The sequence below is a fragment of the Pseudorca crassidens genome, chromosome 2 (genome assembly GCF_039906515.1).
Source record: "Pseudorca crassidens isolate mPseCra1 chromosome 2, mPseCra1.hap1, whole genome shotgun sequence".
NCBI classification, from domain to species: domain Eukaryota; kingdom Metazoa; phylum Chordata; class Mammalia; order Artiodactyla; family Delphinidae; genus Pseudorca; species Pseudorca crassidens.
This window is the reverse complement of record NC_090297.1, coordinates 156,715,939-156,739,446: the sequence shown is the minus strand read 5'-3', so window position 1 is coordinate 156,739,446 and position 23,508 is coordinate 156,715,939. Positions and strand designations below refer to the sequence as shown.

The 23,508-nt window shown below is 39.3% G+C and overlaps 1 protein-coding gene across 2 annotated transcripts in view; it reads left to right on the top strand.

Annotated features, from left to right (window-relative positions):
• The window catches only part of PLD5 (phospholipase D family member 5), a 491,284-nt gene that overhangs the window by 441,081 nt on the left and 26,695 nt on the right, over window positions 1-23,508 (top strand). For both annotated transcript variants that reach the window (XM_067729472.1, XM_067729473.1), the window contains one exon: window positions 20,233-20,430. In XM_067729472.1, the coding sequence (XP_067585573.1) occupies window positions 20,233-20,430 (198 nt within the window). The remainder of the gene's footprint in view (window positions 1-20,232; window positions 20,431-23,508) is intronic.

Here is a 23,508-nt window from a genome sequence, read left to right as displayed (position 1 = left end):
TTATTGGAGTATAATTGCTTTACAAAGACAAATACCGTATGCTAACACATATATATGGAATTTAATAAAAAAATGTCATGAAGTGATATCAATTTAAAAAAATGATATCTGGAAAATATATATTGACTAAGTCAAGAGTAGATCATAAGGGAAATTGAATGAAAATGAAAATACAACATTTCAAAATTTGTGGATGCAACTAAAGCAGTGCCTTGAGGGAAATTTATAACACAAAATACTTATATTAGAAAGAATATTTCAGATGAATGAAATAAAAAACTGGTTCTTTGAACAAATTAGCAAAATTGATAAACATCTAGCCTAACCAACCAAGAAAAAAGGAGAGAAGACACAAATTATAAATATCAGGAATTCAAGAGGGGAACATCACTACAGATTATACAGACATTAAAAAGATAATAACAGAATACCATAATCAACTCTATGGCCATAATTTTGATGACTTAAATGAAATGGATAAATTCCTTCAAAAATACCAACTACCAAAGCTCAGTCAATAAGAAAAAGATAACACTAATAGTATTTTATCTATTAAAGGAGTTGAATATGTAGTAAATACTTCCCATAAAGAAAACTCCAGGCCCAGATGGCTTCATTTAATATTCTAAATAGTTAAGGAATTAAAGTAATTCTTCACAAACTCTTCCAGAATCTAAAAAAGGAGGAAATACTTCCTAACCAATCTTATAAGCATTTCCCAAATACCAAACTGAGACAAATACAAGGAAGGAAGACCAATATTTGTCATGAACATAAATGTGAAATGCTCAACAACATTTTATATAGCAAATAAAATGCAATATAAAAAGATAATACATGATGACCAAATAGAGTTTATCCCAGGAATGCAAGGCTATTTCACTATTCAAAAATCAACCAACATAATACATTATAACAAAACACTAACAAAGTATAAACCATAGAATTATAGCAATGGGTACAGATAAAGCCTTTGACAAAATTCACCATTCATTTATGATACAGTCAGAAAACTGGGAATAAAAGGAACTATTGTTAACCTGATAAAAAGTATCTGAAAAAGACCTATAGCTAACATCATACTTAATAGTGAAACACTAAATGATTTCCCCCTAAGGCCAACAACAAGGCAAGGATATCAGGGAAAGGATATCTCTTCTTACCAGTCCTAAGGCATATTGTGCTGGAAATCATAGCCAGTGCAGTAGGGCAAGGAAAATAAATAAAAGGCATATGGATTGGAAAGGATGAAATAAAACTCTATTTGTAGATGACATGAACGTCTATGTAAAATTTCCCAAAGACTCTACAAAATAGTTACAAAAACTAATAGGGCAATATATAACAGTTGCATGATATGAGGTCAACATAAAAAAGGAATGATTCCATCTATAGAAACATTATCGGTTTTCTATATACAATATTTTTATATATAAAAGAGAAACATTATAAAAGCCAGCATTCCTATGTAATAGCATGAACAGTGGAAATTAAAATTAAAAAAAAATTACCATCTAAAATAGTATCCAAACCATGAAATATTTAAGAATATCTCTTTAAAATATGTGAAAGATCTTTATGCTAAAAACTGCAAAGCACTGATGAAAGAGATAAAAAAGGATCTTAATAATGTAGAGATATGCTGTATTTGTGGTTTGGAAGATGCAGTATTTTTATGATGTCACTTCACCCCAAACTGATCTACAGATTCAGTGCAATTCTGATCCGAAACCCCTGCAAGACTTTTGTAGAAATTGGCAAGCTGATTCTAAAATTTATTTATAGAAGTCAAGGAATTAGAATAGCCAAAACAATTTGAAATTGAAGAACAATGTTGGAAGATTCACATTACCTGATTTTCTGACCTACTATAAAAGCTAAAAAGTCCAGACATATATCCCCATGTATATGTATAGCTGATTCACTTTGTTATACAGCAGAAACTAACACACCATTGTAAAGCAATTATACTCCAATAAAGATGTTAAAAAAAAAAGTCCAGACAGTATTGTACTAGAGACAGTATAGATATCTAGATCAATAAAACAGAATAGAGAGTCAAGAAATATATACATATGACATTCTTACAAAGCCAAACTATAGGGACCAAAAAGTCAGTGCTTTCCAAAAGCTGAGGTTTGAAGAAGGGGTGACTACAAAGAGGCACGGGGTAACTTTTATGGGTGATGACACTGTTCTATACACTGATCATGGTGGTGGTTACAGACTGTATATCAAAACTCTAAGAGCTGTATGCTATGAATCATACAAATGTTTTTGTAGGTCAGTCTCCCAAGGCAATAGAAATAAAAGCAAAGATAAACAAATGGGACCTAATCAAACTTACAAGCTTTTGTACAGCAAAGGAAACCATAAACAAAATGAAAAGACAACCTACAGACAGGAAGGAAATATTTGCAAATGATGTGACCAACAAGGGCTTAATTTTCAAAATATACAAATAGTTCATACAACTCAACAACAAAAAGACAAACAATTCAATAGAAAAATGGACAGAAGACCTAAAAAGACATTTCTCCAAAGAAGACATACAGATGGCCAACAGGCACATGAAAAGGTGCTCAACATCACTAATTGTTAGAGAATGCAAATCAAACCTACAATCAAACCTCACACCGGTCAGAATGGCCATCATTGTAAAGTCTACAAATAACAAATGCTGAAGAGTGTATGGAGAAAAGGGAACCTTCCTACACTGCTGGTGGGAATGTAAGTTGGTGCAGCCACTGTGAAAAACAGTATGGAGGTTCCTCAAAAAACTAAAAATAGAGTGGGATCCAGCAATCCCACTCCTGGGCGTGTATCCAGGCAAAACTATAATTCAAAAAGATGCATGCACCCCTCTGTTCACAGCAGCACTATTCACAATAGCCAAGACATGGAAACAACCTAAATGGCCATTGACAGATGAATGGATAAAGAAGATGCGGTACATATACACAGTGGAATACTATTCAGCCATAAAAAACGATGAAATAATGCCATTTGCAGCAACATGGATGGACATAGATTATCATACTAAGTGAAGTAAGTCAAAGAGAAAGACAAATACCATATGATATCACTTATACGTGGAATCTAAAACATGACACAAATGAACCTATCTATGAAACGGAAACAGACTTACAGACACAGAGAACAGACTTGTGGTTGCCAAGGAGAAGGGGGAGTGGGGAGGGATGGAATGGGAGTTTGGGACTAGCAGATGCAGACTAGTATATATAGAATGGATAAATAACATGGTCCTACTGTGTAGCACAGGGAACTGTATTCAATATCTTGTGATAAACCATAATGGAAAAGAATGGAAAAAATGTATATATATGTATAACTGAATCACTTTGTGGTACAACAGAAATAAACAAAACATTGTCAATTAACTATTCCTGGATTTTTAAAAAAGAGCTGTATGCTAAAAAGGGTGAATTTTACTATAGGTAAATTGTACATTAATGAAAATGGAAAATAATTTTTTAAAACCTGTGGTTTTAAAATGGTATTGGCTTCAAAAACTATCAGTAAACTAAACATAGTCTTAAATATGTCAGCTATTTAGTAATGCAGTACAGTCTGGTAGTTCTGGATAATCGATCACAGGATTTTAGAACAGGCTTCTTGTAGGTCCATGATTCTTAAGGAGAAAACAAAACTAGTAATAGGATAAAACATGGCTGAGTTTCAACGTTCTGTTGTACATGTGCTAAGCCTGAGTCACCTCAGTGAATATTGATGAGCTGCTCATATAAATTATGCTCTATGTTTCTTGCTGTCATTTTAACATAAGAGCCTTTTAATATGTATATAGGATCACAATTTTTCTATGTCACAAAGATAACTAGAGAAATAAATAATATCTGAGGTGTTGCTCTTAACGCTTCTAAAATTGCTGCATTCTAAAAACAAATTTAAGTGCATGTTGTAGAAAAATGTGAAATTATCTGAGAAGGAGAAATTGAAGCCATCTCTCCTGTAAAAATCAAAGTAGGATTTTTTAAATAAGTAGAGACCTAGATTTAGTCACTATTATCATATTGTCTGTATTTGCATAAATGTAATGTATCAGATATAGAAAAATTACTCTGCCCTTTCATTTAAATGTTCAGGCATGTGCTGGTTGTATCACCTTTTTGTTAATTTCACCTCTAATTTACAAGTAAAAAGGTTATTTGGGATCAAAAATTGAAATCTATTGAACTGTTAAAAACTGTTAAAAACTGAATAGAAATGTTTAATGGCAGGAAGAAGAAAAGAAACTGAACTATGGGGAAACAAGGCACAAGTAAGAAGCTATTTCTTTCCTTACTCACCCACCCTTCCACGCTCTGTGCTCATTCTTGGGCTTCGTAAACAGCACTGAGAATGCTGGTGAAGCGTGGCTTGACTGAGGAATTCACGAGAGACTACTTCCTATCTAGTCCCTGCTCAACTATCTCCTGCCCAACTTCCTTTAAGAAGATCCTCTCAAAAGGATAGAAAACTTTCCTATACACACTTAAGAAAATTGGCAGAGGTCTGAGGGGAAAGGTTTCCTAATCACCAACAGCAACATCAACAAAAGAGACACTTCAGTTACTCATCTTATGAACCTCTTTTCTGCATGGACCATGTTCATCTCTTCCTTCTTGAAATGCCCCTCCGTTCTTTAATTTTTCAAACATTTTTCTTCTATGACAATGAATACTTTCAGTTCATCTTCTGCCTTTTTGATTGGTCCTTTGTATCCTTTTGTGGGTTCTTCTTATGTACTGAGTTCTTCCCTTAATTAATGGTGTTCCCTGTGATTTCATTCATCCATTCATTCATTTAAGAAATACTTATCAAAAATCCATTATGGGGGCTTCCCTGGTGGCACAGTGGTTGAGAGTCCGCCTGCCAATGCAGGGGACGCGGGTTCATGCCCCGGTCCGGGAGGATCCCACGTGCTGCGGAGCGGCTGGGCCCGTAAGCCATGGCCGCTGGGCCTGCGCGTCCGGAGCCTGTGCTCTGCAACGGGAGAGGACACGGCAGTGAGAGACCCGCGTACCGCAAAAAAAAAAAAAAAAAAAAAAAATCTATTAGGCCCTTGGAAATACAGCAGTCAACATTGTTCTTGATAAGGGACTATATAAAAGACAAAAGCACTCATATTATAATCCATTCTGAACAGCCTACCTATTCTTCCTGCAATAATCATCTACTCTTGTAGTGGCACCCATCATTTCTGTGATGATGGCTCTCACATTTCTGTTACCGGCTCAGACTCAGAGTTGCCAACCCACTGGACCACTATGCAGAGCGTAGTGGTTTAGAGTGTGGATCCTGCTCTGATTGTGCTCATATTCTAATTCCACTCCTTACCAAGTATTTGGCCTTAATTGTTATGTGCCTCAGTCCCCCTGTGTATTAAAGGGGGATAATGATAGTGCCTGCCTGACTTACTTGTTCTGAAGACTAAAGCAGTAGGACCTCAATAAATGTTAACTGTTTTCACCAGTTGAATTTCTCAGATACAGTTCTCAGATGAACTTCAAACTCACGGGGTCTGCAGTCAGATGTGCTCTGTTCATTGTTCACTCTAGTCACCCACTTTAGAAACCCAGGAGTCAGCTCTGTCTCTTTCCATTCCCCGTCCCCACACATTCAATCCTCCCCCAGGTCCTGCAACAATTACCTCCTATTTCTGTGGTTCAGGACTTCATCATCTCTTCCTGGCCCTGCTGCTTGTTTCCTTGTTTCTCTCCCACCAGTTCAGTGTCAGAGGAATTGGGTAACGTCACTTCACTTCATTAACATTCCAAGCACAATTCCCAAACTGGTGGCCTGAAGGCCAACTCAACAGGCAGATGTTCGGGTTGTCCAGCAATACTAAACAATAAAATTTAAATTTAATGCCATCATGTGGGGCATACACTCCCTAGGTCAGCCTCAGTCTCCTCTATTCATAAGGTTTTACATGCATTTACGTCACATGTTTGTTCTGGTGCCCGAGACAGTTGGGTTTCTGACCTCTAACATGAAGGGTAATGGGCCCACTCCTTACTATACCAGCCTTTCAGATCTGCATCCCACCACTTACCAGACCTTCCCCTCCTACCACTCATTCTCTCAGAGCTTATGCTCCTGACATTTCTCACCTCCCTGTCTTTGTTCACACCCTTTATTCTGCCAGACTTGTCCTCCCAACTCTGCTTGCTGAAACTGTAGAGTCTCAAGATCCTTCAAGATCTTTTTCAAATTTCTCTACCCCCATGAGGCCATTCCACATCCACCTAATTTGGCAGTCATCTGCCACTCAAGTTATTAGCTATTTTCATCACAGAGTATTTTGCTAAAACCTATGAAAAATCTCCTTATAAACCAGCAGATATACACCACACCTGCTGAACTCCATTATGATCCACAGGTTAAGAATCCCTTCTAATCAGATGCAATATCTATCTCTCTTACTTGAATCCTACAGATTGTTGGTGATCTTTTCCTTACGCTACTTACAGTTTCTACCTTGATTTATAGTTTGTTTTTGTTCTCTCCCAACTGCCACCATTCCTTCACACCCCAGCCCACCCATGCTCATAGTTGCGCATCAGATATGCTCAGTGTTTAATTATTGAATTGAACTGAATTATTTATAAAGCCTGGGTACCAGTCTGTGACCTGACTAAGCAGTTACTATTTTACAAAATTGCATTACTTATAAGATTGGAGAAATTTGTCATTTTATAAATTATACAAGGGACAAACATACCTTTCTGGTAATGTTTGTTTGCCAGACTGTTTTCTGTGCTATAACTGCCCTTACACATTTATTTCTTTTGAATTATTTATGACAGCCATATCTTAGTAATGCAAAAAATGTGTGGAAAGAATTGAGTAATTTAACTTTTATTTTAGGTCCAAATAAGAATGTTGAAGTTGGTGAATGAAACATCTGGCCTTTTTAAAAATTTATTTATTTTCACGTTCAGTGACATTACATTCATTTGTTTCCATCAGGTCACTCTTACTGACCAGTTTTCTCTGTCATTGGTATTTGGTGTTTTAGTGGCTCTGATGCATTTTTTAAGAAGCTCACAGGCCACATTCATGGTTGATCAGATCCTACTGCTCTCCCACTCATGCTAGACTTGGCTACACTTTGTAGGAAAACGTTAAAGAATCTGTCATGTTCAAAACACACTGGGCTAGCTAATGGATCATCCTCACAACACTTTCACCTATACAATAGTTTGAAACATCTCCACCCTATAAGATTGCCAGTCTGGTTCCAAATAAGATATCCTTAAAGCCCTTTCTTACTGTGGTGGTCTTTCAAGTCAATGTTGGTCATATTCTTGGGGGAAAAAAACTAAATTATATATTTAAGGGTGAAACAATACTAAATTATTAAACCATACTAATTACTGCAGTAAGTTTTCCCATCCTCACCCACCTGCCTATACCCATGCAAGCCCACACCGTGGTTCCTAGTTTATGGCCTTTGACTAGCCAGTTAGCAGCAACGGCTGGGCTGCCTCCCACTTCCTTAGAGAGGGTCTTCCCACTCCAGATTTTTAAGAAGGTGACTTCCCATGAGCTGAAAAACTGAGCCAAACAATTTGCAAATAAATTGATGCCATTGGTGTTACATGATAGGATTTCCACATTTCAAATATTACTCTATTTTTGAATATTCACACTTTCTATAGCATCCTATCTCACAAACTTGAGAGAGATGTTGGTTGTATATGTATTGAAAGGAATCAGAAACACCAAAGGGACACAGACATGACATCATAGTCTCAATAGAGTTGTGCTTTGAGTTTTTGTGGCAGTTAAGCTCTGGGAACTAACTGAATCATAAAAGTTGTATCTTCATACCCCAGTCCATGTTTGTAAAGTTAGGAAAGCAATGCATTAAACAATGTTGGAACACCTTGAGCAATGTTCTATTCCAAGCATCAGGTAAGGAGAGTGTGGTGAATGCTAAGATGAAAGACACAATAGGTCTGTGAACAACATAGATGAGTCAAAGGTACATTATGACACAGAACAAAAAGAAATATCTTTCAAAAATTCTGGCTGAATGTTTCGCTTATGAAAGGCAGGGCAGAAGCAGCTTGGGGTGTTCATTCCTGATTCAAATCCATGGAAATAGCCATAGGAGAATGCAGTTGAGGTCATTAGATGTGGGAGTTCATTCGTGGAAGTTTAGGAAGCCAATAAACAACACCCTTGGGCTTCCCTGGTGACGCAGTGGTTGAGGGTCTGCCTGCTGATGCAGGGGACGCAGGTTTGTGCCCCGGTCAGGGAAGATCCCACATGCCGCGGAGCGGCTGGTCCCATGAGCCATGGCCGCTGAGCCTGCGTGTCCAGAGCCTGTGCTCCGCAACGGGAGAGGCCACAACAGTGAGAGTCCCGCGTACCACAAAAACAAAAACAAAAACACCCTTCTCTTACCCACCTGAGCTCCAGGCCATTTTTTAAAATACCTCCAGGAATCAGACAGATGGTGATTAAACTGTCAGCTTTATCACTGATGAAGCCAGAATGGAAAACGTAGTTTAGATATGTGGTCAAAATTGGGCCTCCTGCTACTTTCCCAAGAATTAAACATGCCCAAGTTCAAGGCATGGCCACTGCAAATCTGTAGGCTGCTTCTGTGCATGCCCCATGGAGGGCAGAAACCAAATATCCAGAGAGAGACTAAGCTGCTCTGATGAGGACAGGCCTGCACTGCGCCTGCTGCTGCTGCTGCTGCTGCTGTATTTATTCCCTAGGGATGTCACTCTTTCTTCCATGGGAGGAGTAAGTGAGGGAGCGGGTGATAGAAAGAAGATGGAATTTACCCTTTTCAATACAATTCCTGCTGACAGGAAGGGAGCGAGGGAAATCTGCCTGAGCCACACACCACGGCAGAGCTGGGCAAGTGCATTCATAATGTTCCTATGTAAAGTGCAGCAGGTCACTTCATGGCCTGGAACCTTCTCTGAAGAGTGTAGGTGTGGCAGAAGTGTGCATAAAATTGGATAATAATAATAACAGCAAACACTTGTTATTCTTCGTGGGGGACACTGTCCTAAGCAGATTCTAAATGTTTATTTAATCATTGCAACAACCCTATGAACATTATTATCATCCCTTCTTGACAGAGAGATTAAGGAACTGGTCTGCTACCGACACAAAGGTTAAGGAACTTGCCCAGAGTCATACTGGAGAAGGTTGTGTGAACTAGAATTTGAGCCTGGGTCCTTGCTGTACCCTCTAAAGCAGATAATCACCCTGACTGGATGGCCATTGCACTCAGGGTTGACAGCCAGCCCAGTGGTGGCCCAGACCAGAGGAGAACAGTGTCTTTTCACCATTCTGAGATGTTTCTAGAGCTACACGGACAGGGAGGAGATGAGAACCAACGGGGCTGGGAGTATAGGTGTAACATTTCATTTTAAAAGCTAGGTAGCCTCCGCCCTCGTTGTTCCACCACTGTGGTGTCAGAAAAGTGTCACAGTGTTGCCCATGAAGGAAGCACTGATGGGGGCAACCTGGGAACCTCTGCTCCAAGCTACCAAGGAATGAATCAGGAGGAAGGGACCAGACAGAGGGCAAAGCATTTCTCTGGAACAAGAAGGGGATCCTTTGTTTTGAAAAATTTCAGAGCTTTTCTGTACTTCAAGGTCTCAAAGCAGACCCTGAATACTAAAAGAGTTTGTTAAATTATCATATACAAATGAAAACCCACTAAGTTCTATCCACTTGCCCCTTCTTCCCACAATTGGATGACTTGGCTGCGAAGAAGAGTAGCATGAGATTTATACATTTGGTGGGTTTTTTTTTTAGAAAAGATTTTCTCTCCAATTTCCTTAAGTATTTCATCTTTGCATGAATAAGAAGGGGGCAAATGGGTGCAATTCACATTGATATTAATATCCTGGTACATACATGAGCCAGGTGTTTATTGTACAAGCCTGAAAGGCAGATACAGTCACTCAGGTCTGGCCCAACATTTTGTCAAAAGAGAGTAGATCCTTGGAGGGTTTGAAAAGGGGATCAAATGCAATGAACTGAAAGTGGCATGATCTCAGCTTCCTCACTGCTCATTTAGAAGACAAGAGATTAAACAGGAATGATAGGAGAAGCTGTAGTAACATTTTGGAATCATTTTCAACTCTTCTAAAGAAGCAGGATAAAATTGAAGTAGTCCAAAAAATAACTGAAATGTGTTTCCAATTTGTTTCATCCCCTTCTACTCTCAGCCCCATTCTTTTAAAATTCCTCCCATTGAACATATGTGTATGTATAACTGATTCACTTTGTTATAAAGCAGAAACTAACACACCATTGTAAAGCAATTATACTCCAATAAAGATGTTAAAATAAATAAATAAAATAAAATAAAATTCCTCCCATTAACATTCTCTGCTCACTGTTTTATCTATTGATTTTCCTTTGACTAGCCAAGAAATCGATGTATGAATTCCTTACAGCCAAAAGTCAAAGATGCCAAAGGAATAATGGTACTTATAAAAGATGAAGCACTGATGGAAGGAAGGAAGGCAGGGAGGGAAGGAAGTGAGGGAAGGAGGGGAAAAGAAAAAACAACACCCTCATTCATTCTACTGTCAACTGACAAAAAATGCACAACCTAGAAGTTGAGAAATATGTTTTGTCAGATGGACATACTGAAGATTTAAGCCTGGGAGACAGGCTTTCAGATAGCTCTGAGAAGTAACGGAGGAGCCAGGATATATAGGAGTTTTGCAAAAACAAACCAGGTAGTTGAACATCAAAAGATTTCTGCTAACTAAAGAAAAAACAAACATTTCAAGTTAATGAATTTAGCACCTTTCTAGTATGGGAAGATGCAAGAGTCTGGGCTCATTGAAATCATTCCTTTGATATGCACCTTATCTAGGGCCAGTATCCTATTTTTCTCCATCCTGAAAGCCCTCTGGGTGAACAGTCTGGGGTGATTGCAGGCAAGAAATTGATTTGTGAGTTCCTTACAGCCAAAAGTCAAAGATGACAAGTGAAGAGTGGTACTTTGGAAAGTAACATCCTTTGTCTACTTATATGGCAGGCAACATTCTTCATCCACACTATGAAGGAACACTGTGAGGTATCTACACAGCATTATTGGGCAAAAGAGCCAGGACTGGAATCACCGGACATTATTCTGTGATCTTGCAAGTCACTTCCCCTTTGGGGAGCTCAGTTTCCTTAATTTTGAAATAAGGTTGAACTAGCTGTTCTCTAAGGATCTTACATTCTCCTTTTTTCAATTAGTCACGTTCCTTCTGGCAAGCATTTTTATTCCCACTTGGTAACAAAGAAAATAAGACATCAGGAAGTTAAGTGGTATAGACCACCCACTGTGGAAGTGAAGGGGCTAGAGAGCACATTTCTGGGCAGGAGGCTGTCTTTGAGCTGCTGAGATTCAATTCTTTATTTTCCATCCCTAGTAACAAAAATTTCACCTTGAGGGCAGAAACAAAATCAAGTTAGAGCTCCTAGTGATTAAGTTTCCTGCAGTAACTCAGAATATAAATCAGCAGCTAACTGGATGCATGGGAGTTGCTTACAGTTGCAAGTTCGTCTTTGTCAAGAAAATTAAAGAAATACTTGTTCACATTTCTATAAAACCATGAAAACAACAAACCAGACATCCATAAATGATAGATTGAGCTGTGGTTAGGCTAATCTGAATTAATTATTCTGAGTTACAGCAAAGAACAATGCTAATGCCTCCCCTTATTCTGCTGACAAGAGCATCTATCAGATGCCTGCTTTGGCTTCTGCATCACCAGTAAAACCCACTAAACCAAGCCTGTCTCCCTTCATGCTGCCTCTCATGTCCTGAGTAGAAGGGGTTTCTTTTCTTCTCTCACTGCATTTCCTTTCATAACTCCCTTCCACTAATTTTGAGAAAATAAAGAAAAATGTTCTTTTGGTATAATTACATTTCCCCTGATTCTTATTTTGCTTTGAAATGGAGACTGCTAATATAAACAGAAATTCCAGGGCAGAAAAAAAGAGGACATGCATATAAACAGTAGGACTTAACCCTCACCCAGGGGAACTTCTAGTTCCTCTTTGTAATTCTTCCCGAAGATGAAATATTAAACTAATCTTTCAGCTTCCCTGCTCGCTAGCTGTGTGTTTGGAAAAGTCCCTTAGTCTCTCCATACCTTAGTTTCCTTACCCATGCAATGGGTTATTGTGAGGTTTAAATGAACACAGACTTGTAAAGCATTTAGAACAGTGTCTGGTGCACAGTAAGCACTATAGTAAACTAGTACTACCTCTGTTGTTATTTCTCCCTAAGCAGTAAGTTATAGTATCTGCTGGATTGTCTCAAACCCAACACTTCAGAAAATTTTTGCTCTGGTTGAAAAAACAAAAGCCAATTTCTTTTTTTTTTCCATCTTCACTTGATACCAGCCTAAACCAAATATGTATATTTAGAAATGGTTTTGAGTCATTCTAAGATTGGGAGAATGATACAGAGAGGAAGTAAAATTCTCTTTACATCTCTAGAGGGCAAAGCTTGGCTTCTTCCATTGCCTTTCGATTCTAAAGCTGTAATGTAGTCACAGCAGAATGATGTCAGAGATTGCAGATAAAAGGTCACAAAAAGCAGCTTACACAACAGGGGGAAAGGAACACTAAATCTTTGTTTAGAATATGGTCATTGGGAATATTTGTTGCTGGAGAAAATCTAAGTAAAGTGACCACTTGCATGTTGATGATGATAAATGGTACATAAGGGGAGCCCTGGGGATGATAAATGCTGAGAATGTTTATAAATATGTTTCCCCCTATCTGATCATACCTAAAGGGACAAACATCATTCATAATTATGGTGTCATTAAAATAAACCTGTTTATTTTATTGCTTCCAGGTTTTCCATTAGCTTTTAAAGAATTGGTTCATCAGATTTCCAGATTAAAATGTGTGATGGTATGCATTCCAACACAAGATACATAACAGATTCAGCAACTGGAAGACAGAGAAACATGGAAAATGTTTCAGGAGCACCACTTGGCCTTAGGTTTTAATGGGCGAAGTCTCTTCCCCAAATGCAGCCTTTCTGTATGCCTTTACACAGAGCCATTATTGCCTTCATTCGTTCATTCCCCCTAAATGCTTCCTGCTTTGCTGCCTAGGCCACTTCCTGTTTCAACTGGAACCGTGTTGACTACCTAGTACTCCCTCTACAGTGTGACTTAGGATAGAAGAGCAGCAGACAACACACATTGAGTGCTGGTCACTGTGCTTCCTGCACTAACTTGTCTGCTTACTGCACTCACAACCGTGTGATGTGAATGTTCTGGGGATAAGGAGGTGTCATTGCCCTCAAGCCATAAGCCAGCCTGCATGCTCGAGATGAGCAAGTTGCTCGTAACAAGGAGGAAGAGTGACACTGTGGCCACCTGCAGGATGTAAGGAAGCTGGTTTTAGGAAGGCCTTATGGGGTTCGGACTTTGTGCAAGGTTCTGTTGGGGAGGGTATAAGTAATCAAGGGCTTTGCTCAGGATTGGGTGCTATCAGGAGCAGGGCAACTTTGTGATTGGGTGTTTTAATAAGCTATCTGGGAACTTCCCTGGTGGTCCAGTGGTTAAGAATCTGCTTTTCAATGTAGGGGACGCGGGTTTGATCCCTGATCAGGGGAACTAAGATCCCACATGCCACAGGGCTACTGAGCCCACGTGCCACAACTAGAGAGAAGCCCGTGCGCCACAATGAAAGAGCCTGTGTGACGCAACTAAGACGTGATGCAGCCAAAAGTAAATAAATAAATAATTTTTTAAATGCAATGTGATTAAAATTTTTTAAAAAAATAATAAGTCATCTGTATGGGAGGGGGATGAAGCAAGGCTAAAACTGTGATTGGTAAAGAAGCAGCAGTCACCCATATTAGCCAGGATGGGGGGTCTTTGGTCATTTCTGTGGCTTGGACAATGCTCATGTTTTGTCTGTGTTCACACACGATTACAGAGACGTCTTTTTTTTTTTTGTCTCAACTTCATCCTGGACAGTCAACAGAGTGGCCTGGTCTGATGCCAGTGTTCTGTGAAAGGGTTCACGTTTAACAGGAGATAACCAGGGCATAGCTTGAATGCCAGGTGAGTTCTTAGAAATATCAAGGCCAAGCTGACAGTCCCATACCAGCTTCCAGGCGTCAAGGGCTATTTATCATTCTCAGCGGTGTTAAGAAGTTGAAGAGCTAGGCCAAAGTCATACAGCTCATGAGTTGAAGAGGCATAATGTTAATACAACTCAATCTGGTCCCTAAGCCCAAACACTTACAAACGATTTGCCCTCATTCAGCTTTTATGAAACATCCGTTTTCACCTTCCTGGATTTCCCAGGAGAATCCAGCTAAGCTTCCTGGCATATTCTGTGGAATGAATTGGATTGAGTCTGGAGAGCAACACTGACTTCAGTAAGGATCCAAGTCTAATGTGACCTAAACACAATCTATTTCAATGACAGTCTCTTGCCGTCCTCCTTCTGTGCCTTTGTCAGAAATCAGATCTTGTTCAAGTATTCATGTGTATGGTTAGAAACACCCTTAGTTGGTGATCTCCTGCCTTTTAGCTCCAGCCACTCAGTTTGATAGAAGTGTCTTGAGGTTAATAAAGTGAACCCCTTTTTAAATATTCTTTTAGTATGGTAGAAAGTGCTGAGGAAACTTCCCTCAAGGACATAGGGGTACAGACAGCCTAAGGCAGGTGAAGCCGTGAAAAAAACAGACTAAGGAGACAAAACAGAGTTCAGAGATAAGCTCTGCTACGTATTTGCAGTTACCTTGGGCAAGATTAGTGACCATGGCCTCAGTGCTCTTAACTCTAAAATGGGAATTAGAACATCTACCTTAAAACGTGTACTGTTAACATAACAAACCTTAACATGTAACTTTATGGTTTCTGTCTGTATCCCCTGCTATGGTCCATGCTCTGAGCCCCCAAGGGCAGGAACCGGGTCTGACTTATTCCCTGCTGCAGCCTCAGAACCCAGTATGTGACCATTCCGGCACCAACTCAACCTAGCCACAAACAGTCTCTGAGGAATGAATTTTATGCCCTCACACTTGACTGAGTGTGTGGAATCTGTTGGTAGTTAAAGTAAAATCGTTCACAGATAAAGAATTCTGCCATATCTGTTCCTGATTCAAACAAAGGATGTAGTAGAAGCATCCTCAGCAGGCAGAGAAGAAAGGTGGACCTTGGTATAGCTCAAGCTAACACTGTTTGAGCCAGGCACTGAGCTAAATGTCTTACATACATGTTTTCATCTATTCTTTGTAGCAATTCTATGATAAATACCCATTTACAGATAAAGGAAGCAAACAGATTAAGTACCTTGCCCTTGGCGGAGTTAGTCTGTCTTCAGAGCCTGTTCTGGGAGATGACTTCCTGCGTCTTGTTAGGTCATATGGAGAGGTCTCTCTCTCTCTCCCCTGTTCCTCTGCAGGGGAAAGCTTTCAGAGCTGCTACCCTGGCACCCTTCTAGATTTCAAATTTCACATTAACACTTACCCAGATTATTCACGCCATACCGTATTGCAGAGTGGTTGCTTTCTTACTAGGTATGGGGAGCTTGCACTAGTATAGTGAGTACTTCACTTAACATTATTCTGTGTATTAGGAAAGAGTCAGTAGAGAATGACAGGGGGCAGTGGCTTTGTTCCCCAATGACAGCAGAGATGATGTAACCCCCGTGTGGAGACTAGGGGACAGCTGTTCCCAAGGAAAGAGGTACACAGGAGAGCACCGTATTCTTGTCCAGCCTTTGAACAGAAGACTCCAAACATACTTGTTTGCCATGTGTTGCAAGTAACCTGAAATCTCTAAAGGTCTGATGTGGAAAAACAAAGGATACCAAAGAGATCCAAACATACTGAAAGCCAATCATGGCCACCGAGTTCAACTTTTGGTCACAAAAATCAAATGATTCCCTGGATTTGTACTTTCATGGCATTCTGCCTCTGGCTCTACTGGGCTTGGATAGAGCTGTGGATAAGGCAGTTTCCACTCAAAAGACTGTGTCAGGTTCTGTACCCCATTGTTGGTAGGTGCAGGAAACATGGTTAGAGGACAGTTGGCTCATTGACCAATACAAGAACTGTCATTGATGCCATCATTGAGCACCGTGCTTGTGAAAGTATTCCAGGTGGATCTCTGGGGCCAGCACGGCCACAGGTTTTATGTGTCCATGTCCAGGTTTGCTGCTCCAGGACCCTTGGCACCAGAAGAGAGGTTCTTGTTAGATTTGGGTGCTCAGTATCAGAGGCCCTCAGGCTGACCCAGAACCAGGGCTTCTGGGTTGAGAAGGAAGCTTGTTTTCATCTCTGACCACCATAAATTCATCTTGAAGGCCAGGTATTCGTTTGTTAAACAGTTTCCAAGCAAGCACTATAGCCCAGCACTGGAAATAGAAATATGAACTTGATGCCTTCAGAGACTGTAGAGTCACTTAGGGGAAACAGACACAAAATATTTTTTAAAACGATAATACCGCGTAAAAATGTGCCACATCAGAAATATGTGCAAGTACGGTACTAGACAAAACAGGAAACATGGCCAGAAAAGGCTTCATAGAATTAACAGCAGTAGACCCATGGGTTGCTTACTAGCCATGTGCTAAGGTCAGTATAGCATAAGGGACCAAGCACACAGGCTTTGAATTTAGACCAAAACTCAAATCTTAGCTGTATCATTTAGCAAACAACCATCCAAACCTCAGTTTCCTTCTATATAAAGTGGAAGGAATAAATACCATTATATCTACTATCAAGGTGAAAGGCACACTGCACCAGTTTCCTAGGGCTTCTAAACCACAAACTTGGTGGCTTAAAAGAGCAGGACCTTTTCTCTCACAGGTCTCTGAAGGTGCTAATGGAAAATGTTTCCTGTCCTCCTAACCTCTGGTAGTGGCCAGCAATCCTTGGCACATTGGCTTGCTGATGCATCATTCCAGCGCCTATGTTCATATGTTCACCTCCCCTGTGTGTATGTGGCACAGTGTCCAAATTTTCCTTTTCTTATAAGGATGCCAGTCATATTAGATTTAGGGCCTACCATAATTCAGTGTGATTTCATCTTGATTGCATCTGCAGACACCATATTTCCTAATAAAGTCACATTCACAGGTTCTGTGTAGAAATGAATGGGACGAGGGGACACTATTCAACACAGTACCCACAACAAGTGAGCCCTCAGTCAATACTAGCTATTAAAATTAGGATTATTATTAAATTCTAACAGCAAAACTTGTAGATAGATATTATCCTCATCGAACAATAAACTAGAATTTAAGGGTTAAGTAATTTACCCAAGGCTAGTCAACAAGTAAGCTGCAGAACCAAGATGCAAATCTGCCTCATCTGACTTTAAAACCTGGGAGGGTCGCCAGCCACATTCAGGCAGGAGCCAGAAGGAGCTGATCTTGACACACAAACAGAAGTCTCTGGTCAGTATTGAGAGGCAGGTTGGGCAGGGAGAAGGGAATGCATGGTGGGCAGGAAATTGATGTCCCAAAGCCATAGATGGCAAGGCTGGAAGACCCCTGTAGACTTTATAAGCCCAACCCCTTCATTGTTCAGAAAAGGAAAAAAAGGACTCAGAATTGGATGACTTGCCCGAGACCCTATAATCTGGTTGGTGAAAGATCCTAGAGTTCAATCCACATCTTTGGCCTCAGGTCATTGTTGTTTGTCCCTTTTTTCCTGAGGATGGCCCCAGGCCAGGCCAGCCCCCTGGACATGCACTAACCTTGCCTGTGTCTGGCAGGCAAGGAAGCGTGTCTGGGAGGGGCAGCTGCTTACTTATGTGGCAACCTGAGTCTCAGCTCTGCTGCCCCCACTGCCACCACCAGACAAAGAGCCTATTTATAAAACTAAACTGATACAAAGTTGAAAACCCTGAAATGATCAAGGCTTCCTTGGAGAAGATAATGTGGCAGCATTGACTCAATCTGGGAAAAGGCACAGAAGTGTGAAGGTCAAATGCAGAGCCTACTATTCCTGAGATTCTATCAGCAGAGACTGTGAAAACAGCAAGGTGGGCCCCATCTCAACCTGGAATGGGATTAGCAATTATTAGCAGTTATGCTACACAGTTTTTGAAAATCCCTGAGATTAGAAAACACATAAGTATGTGTAAGTCTCTCCCCTTGCCACTGTTAAGGCCTGGGTGTTGAAGACCCTGCCTCCAACTCCCTCATCCTTTCTCCACAGCCAGGCAAAGGGACCTTTCCAGTTCATAGCCTGTCCACACCCCCTCTGCCTCACCACCTCCCTCCCCATGTCCTTTGGCATAAATGCCAAACTGCCCATCCCAGCACAGAGGCCTCTGGGAATCTGACACACCTGTCCCACCAGTTTTACCCCTGCCATCAAATTATTTACCCACTCACATACACATACACATTCTCCCTTATCTCCCTCAGCTTCAGCTGCACAACTCTGATTCTATCCCACTGACCTCAGTGCCTTTGCACATACCTGATACGCCCTCCCCACTCTAGTTCCTCCCACTTTCTTAACCTTTCTTAATTGTCCTTAATGTTTGTGTCCATTCAATTCTAGAAATCTGTACTAAAGCAATCCTTGTACAGGCGCACAGAGATGTGTGTACAAGGGTGCTCGTGGCTTTATATTTTGCATTAGAGGAAAAATAAGGACAAGTCCATCAGCAGGTTAAATAACTTGTGTCCATCTATTCTGTGGTCGCTGTGGAGCTGCTAAAATGATGCCAGCCAGGTATAGATGAATGTGAAAAGATCTCCATGATGCACTGTATTAGGGAGTCCTAATAGGAAAGGAGAGATGGGCCCCTACACAGCTGGTGACCTCTCCTATAATCCTGAGAAGAGTATTGAGTAGGGGGGTGGAGGAAAGGAATGAAGTTAAACACCTTCCAAGGTGTCCCTGACAAACCCCTCACTGGGTGTTCAGACCATGAGGCATGTGTATTTATGCTGTTAAGACCAAAATTTCACTTTTTCACTTTCATTGACTAAATCAGAAATCATCTATAATTTTTCAAAGTGATAATAGACTTGAAGCCAGTGCTGCTACGTTCCTGGGTGTATTTGATCAAGGGTGAGAAAACCTGCATCAAATTCTGAATCTACTCCTGACTAGATCTCTCACTCGGGGGGATATATTTTTGCTTACCTGTGTAAGATTTACTTTCCTCATCTGTGCATCGAGGGAGGTGGACAAAATAATCTCTATGATATCTTTGTTGCAAGATTCTATTGGTCTCTTACTCTTGAGGCTTGTGCAATGTTAATAAGAATAATAATTGCTAATATATTTTAAGTGGTTACGATGTGATAGGCACTATTCTAAGCCCATAAAATATATTAACCGTGTTATGCATCATAGCAATTGTATGAAATAAATACTATTGTCTCCTTTTTATGGAAGAAGAAAATGATGCCCAGAGATTAAGTATCTTAAAAGTCACACAGGGCTTCCCTCGTGGCGCAGTGGTTAAGAATCCGCCTGCCGATGCAGGGGACACGGGTTCAAGCCCTAGTCCGGGAAGATCCCACATGCCGCAGAGCAACTAAGCCCATGCACCACAACTACTGAGCCTGTGCCCTAGAGCCCATGCTTCATAACAAGAGAAGCCACCACAATGAGAAGCCCGCACACCACAACGAAGAGTAGCCCTCGCTTGCCACAACTAGAGAAAGCCTGCACACAGCAACAAAGACCCAGTGCAGCCAAAAATAAATTTATTTTTTAAAAAAAGTCACACAAAGTCACACAGTAGAAATTTGTAGAGTTGGAACCTAATTTCAGGCAATCTGATTCCAGAATCCATGACCTAAACCATTCTGTTATGTTGCAACTAAAAGTCAATCTTTATATTGCTGCACGATTTAAGGATTCATACCAAAAAATTTAATGTTGAAGAAAACAATCTGAAGAGCTGATATAAAAAGTGTAGGTGAATATGGAAAAATTATCCATAAGAGCTCAAATGCAAAACTCCAGCAAAAGTTTTCCTTAAATATTTAAGCATTTTAATGATGCATCATTTCTGTATACCATAATGTGACTGTATCTACATACTTACAGATACAGTGTATATATATAGTTGTTAGAGTATAACAATTGCAAGAAGAAAATATCGCTATTGCTATTATTGCAGTCTTTTCTCTGAGAATACTACATTTTTTTCTCTGAGAGTAACACCATCACATGTACATGGCATTGATGCTTTCGTTTTACTTTCACAGATGAAAGAACTTGGTGTCATCTTCTACAACTGCAGCTGTCTGGTCCTAGATTTACAAAGGATATTCGCTTTATATAGTTCATTAAAATTCAAGAGCAGAGTACCTCAGACCTGGTCCAAGAGGCTCTATGGGATCTATGACAATGAAAAGAAATTGCAGCTTCAGTTGAATGAAACCAAATCTCAAGCATTTGTGTCGGTGAGTTTTGCCCTCTTCTCCTCCTCCCTCCTTCCTCCAAAGGCCCTTTATTATGTTGCAATGTTCAAGTGTGATCTTGTGTTGGGCAAAAATGAATTTGACAGATCAGTTCAACACATCCCTTGAAGAGTTAAAATATATCCATTCTTATACTCAATCATATGCTGTCCCTAGTTATAATAACAATACATGTGAATAATCATTCCTAGTTTCAGATACTTTGCATTATCTGATTTGATCCCCCCCAGTCACCCCTTAAGGTAGACCCAGGATTATGACTGTGTTACAAATGAAGATATTGAAGTTTATCTACTAGCACAAAGACTGTCAGATGGCAGGTGCCAAGAGAAACACAAGTGCCCAGGTCTTCTGATACCAGACGCTATTTTTGATGCCTTTCATCAATGATTTTCAGACTTGATCTTAGCAGTAGAACCCTCTGATGAAACAAATCTGAGGGAACCCCAGTGTGTAAAACAGACAAAAGCAGAACTATTGTATTTGATTGGGGCTGGAGGGCAAGAGGCCCATCCAAAAGGGCAGGGCACTGTTTCCAGGCCTCTGATTACACTTGAAAACCATCCCCCCCTGCCCACACACCACAGTTATCCCCAGTGTTGCTGAGAGTGGGCAATGTAAATATCTGGACCTACAGTTCTGGTCCTCAAACTTTAAAGTATCTAAGAACCAGAGGGGGAACCTGTTTAAAATGCAAACTTACAGTCCCCCCATCCTCACCAGGATCTGATCCACTGGACCTGGGTGAGACCTTAGAATTTTGATTTGAATCAGGCTTCTGAATGATCCTGATGCTCAGGTAAACTTCTCTAAACCATGCTCCCAATTTAATATGGCTGTTTCTCCACTGTCAAGCTGTGCTTCTATGCCAACAACTTTTATGTCACTGAAGAGCGTTTCATGGAAGAGTGATAGTAGCCTTTTTGCCTATTAAAATGAAAGCACATTTTGAAAATTTAGAAATCTAGCAGTGGAGAGAAAATTGAAGTTGCTTGTCTTAAACAAATTCACATAAGTGTGAATAATATAAAATAGACTATGAAAGATTTTCATCAAGTAGAACAAAAAAAAACCCTTTTTTTGCTATGTGTGGAGGTCAATAATACAGTAGCATGTAGCATATCATATAGGGCATTTTACTAATAAAATGCATATATTCAATTTTATTTCCTCTCAAGACAACCCTATAAGACAAGAAAACCAGATATTATTCTCAATTTGTAGATTAGTTGCAATAAGAAATTTGCCAAGGAACCACTAATCCATATGGTAACATCACACCCCAGGAGTCCAGTAGAACAGATTGAAGCAGCAAGAAATAGATGAATTATAAGCAAATTTCAGATAGTTGCTGGATTTTGAATTTACAGTTTGAATCTTAGAGATAAGTGAATGTCATTGTTGCATAAATTTAAATTCTGACCCTTAAAAAAGTGGGGGAGTCCTCCTTTGTTGATCCCAAAGTTAACATCTCTACTTCATAGAGAGGGCCCAAGCCTTTAATAAAATGTATGAAAATGCAAGGGCTTTGCTGTATTCCAGGGCAAATTTATAAACTGATTTTTATTAAATGGTTTGCCACAAAATAAGTTGAGCTTTTTTAACAGTCCTTCAAGTATAGTCTTTTAAACCATACAGCACCTTTGTTTTCTATTTTTATTTATTTTATTAATTTAAATTATTTTATTTTCCATTTCTTATTAATATCTCAAGCCTACCTTTGAATTTCAGTTCAACAGATATTAATTGAACACCATTTTTACAGAGGTATAAAATCTTACATGTATAAGATAAATAAAAGTCAATATTCCCAATATTGGAATTGATATCATTTACTTAGAGCTCCTTGATATCGCTTCTTTTATAGCATTTATCACATTTTTGTAACTATTTATTTATTATCTCTCCCACTATTTTATCAGGCTCTGAAGGTTATATACTGTACTTTCTTCATTATTGTTATTCCCGGTACCTCCCTCAAGCCTCCCTAAAGCAGCAATAAATGTTAGATTGGTTCTACTAGTAGTAATATCAATAAGAAGTTCCAGGATACATATAGTTTTCTGAGTATATGTGCCTAACAAATGCCAAGACAAATTTATTTAAGTTCAAAATATTTGTTGTAAAATATCTTAAAATAGTATATTATATTTTTATAAGCTGACAGTCCCGATTAAATTAACACACAAAATATATATATTTGAAGGCCTTAAGAATTATCATTACCAAAATTAGATTTTAGGTGATAATAACTTAGCATGGTTAAATATAAATTTTAAGTTATGATATAGATATGAATTATTTCTAATTTTCTCATGGAACACAAAGAGGCACTTGGTTAGATTTAAGTATGTGATTTCTAATAACTTGGGGCCAGATCATTCTAATTTTCTTACATTCCCCATTGAAATCAGAAGATAGGAACAATAGGCTGAGTTTTTGTCCTATTTGGTGGAGTTCTTTTTAGAGCTCTTGAGATTATGCATTTGATTTCCAAGATAAAGACTAGTTAGTTCAAGGTCTGTTTTTATCAATTTGGGTGCTAGACAGATTTCATTTCTTGTTGTTTATTGTTTAGTTCATTCATCCATCAATCATTAAACTGAGATTTATTTAGTGAGTGAGGGCAGGCATTGAATAGAACTTGGTGCTACTCTGAAAAATATAATTAAATACCCCTTTATAATCTCTGCTATATATTTTAATTACATTTTAATAGATTTATTGATATATAACTTACTACCATAAAATTCATCCTTTTAAAGTATAAAACTCAGTGGGTTTTAGTATAGTCACAGAGTTTTACCTTCTCCACCTTCTCCACCTTCTAATTTTAGAATATTTTCATCACCACAAAGGAAAAATCATTAGTAGTCACTCTCCATTTTCCCCTTCTCTCAGCCCTTAGAAACCACTAATCTACTTTCTGTGTCTAAGGATTTGCCTTTTTCTAGACACTTCATATACATGAAGTAATACAATATGCAGTCTTTTGTTACTGACTTCTTTCACTTAGTATAATGTTTTTGAAGTGCAAAACTCAGTACTTTTTCCTTTTTA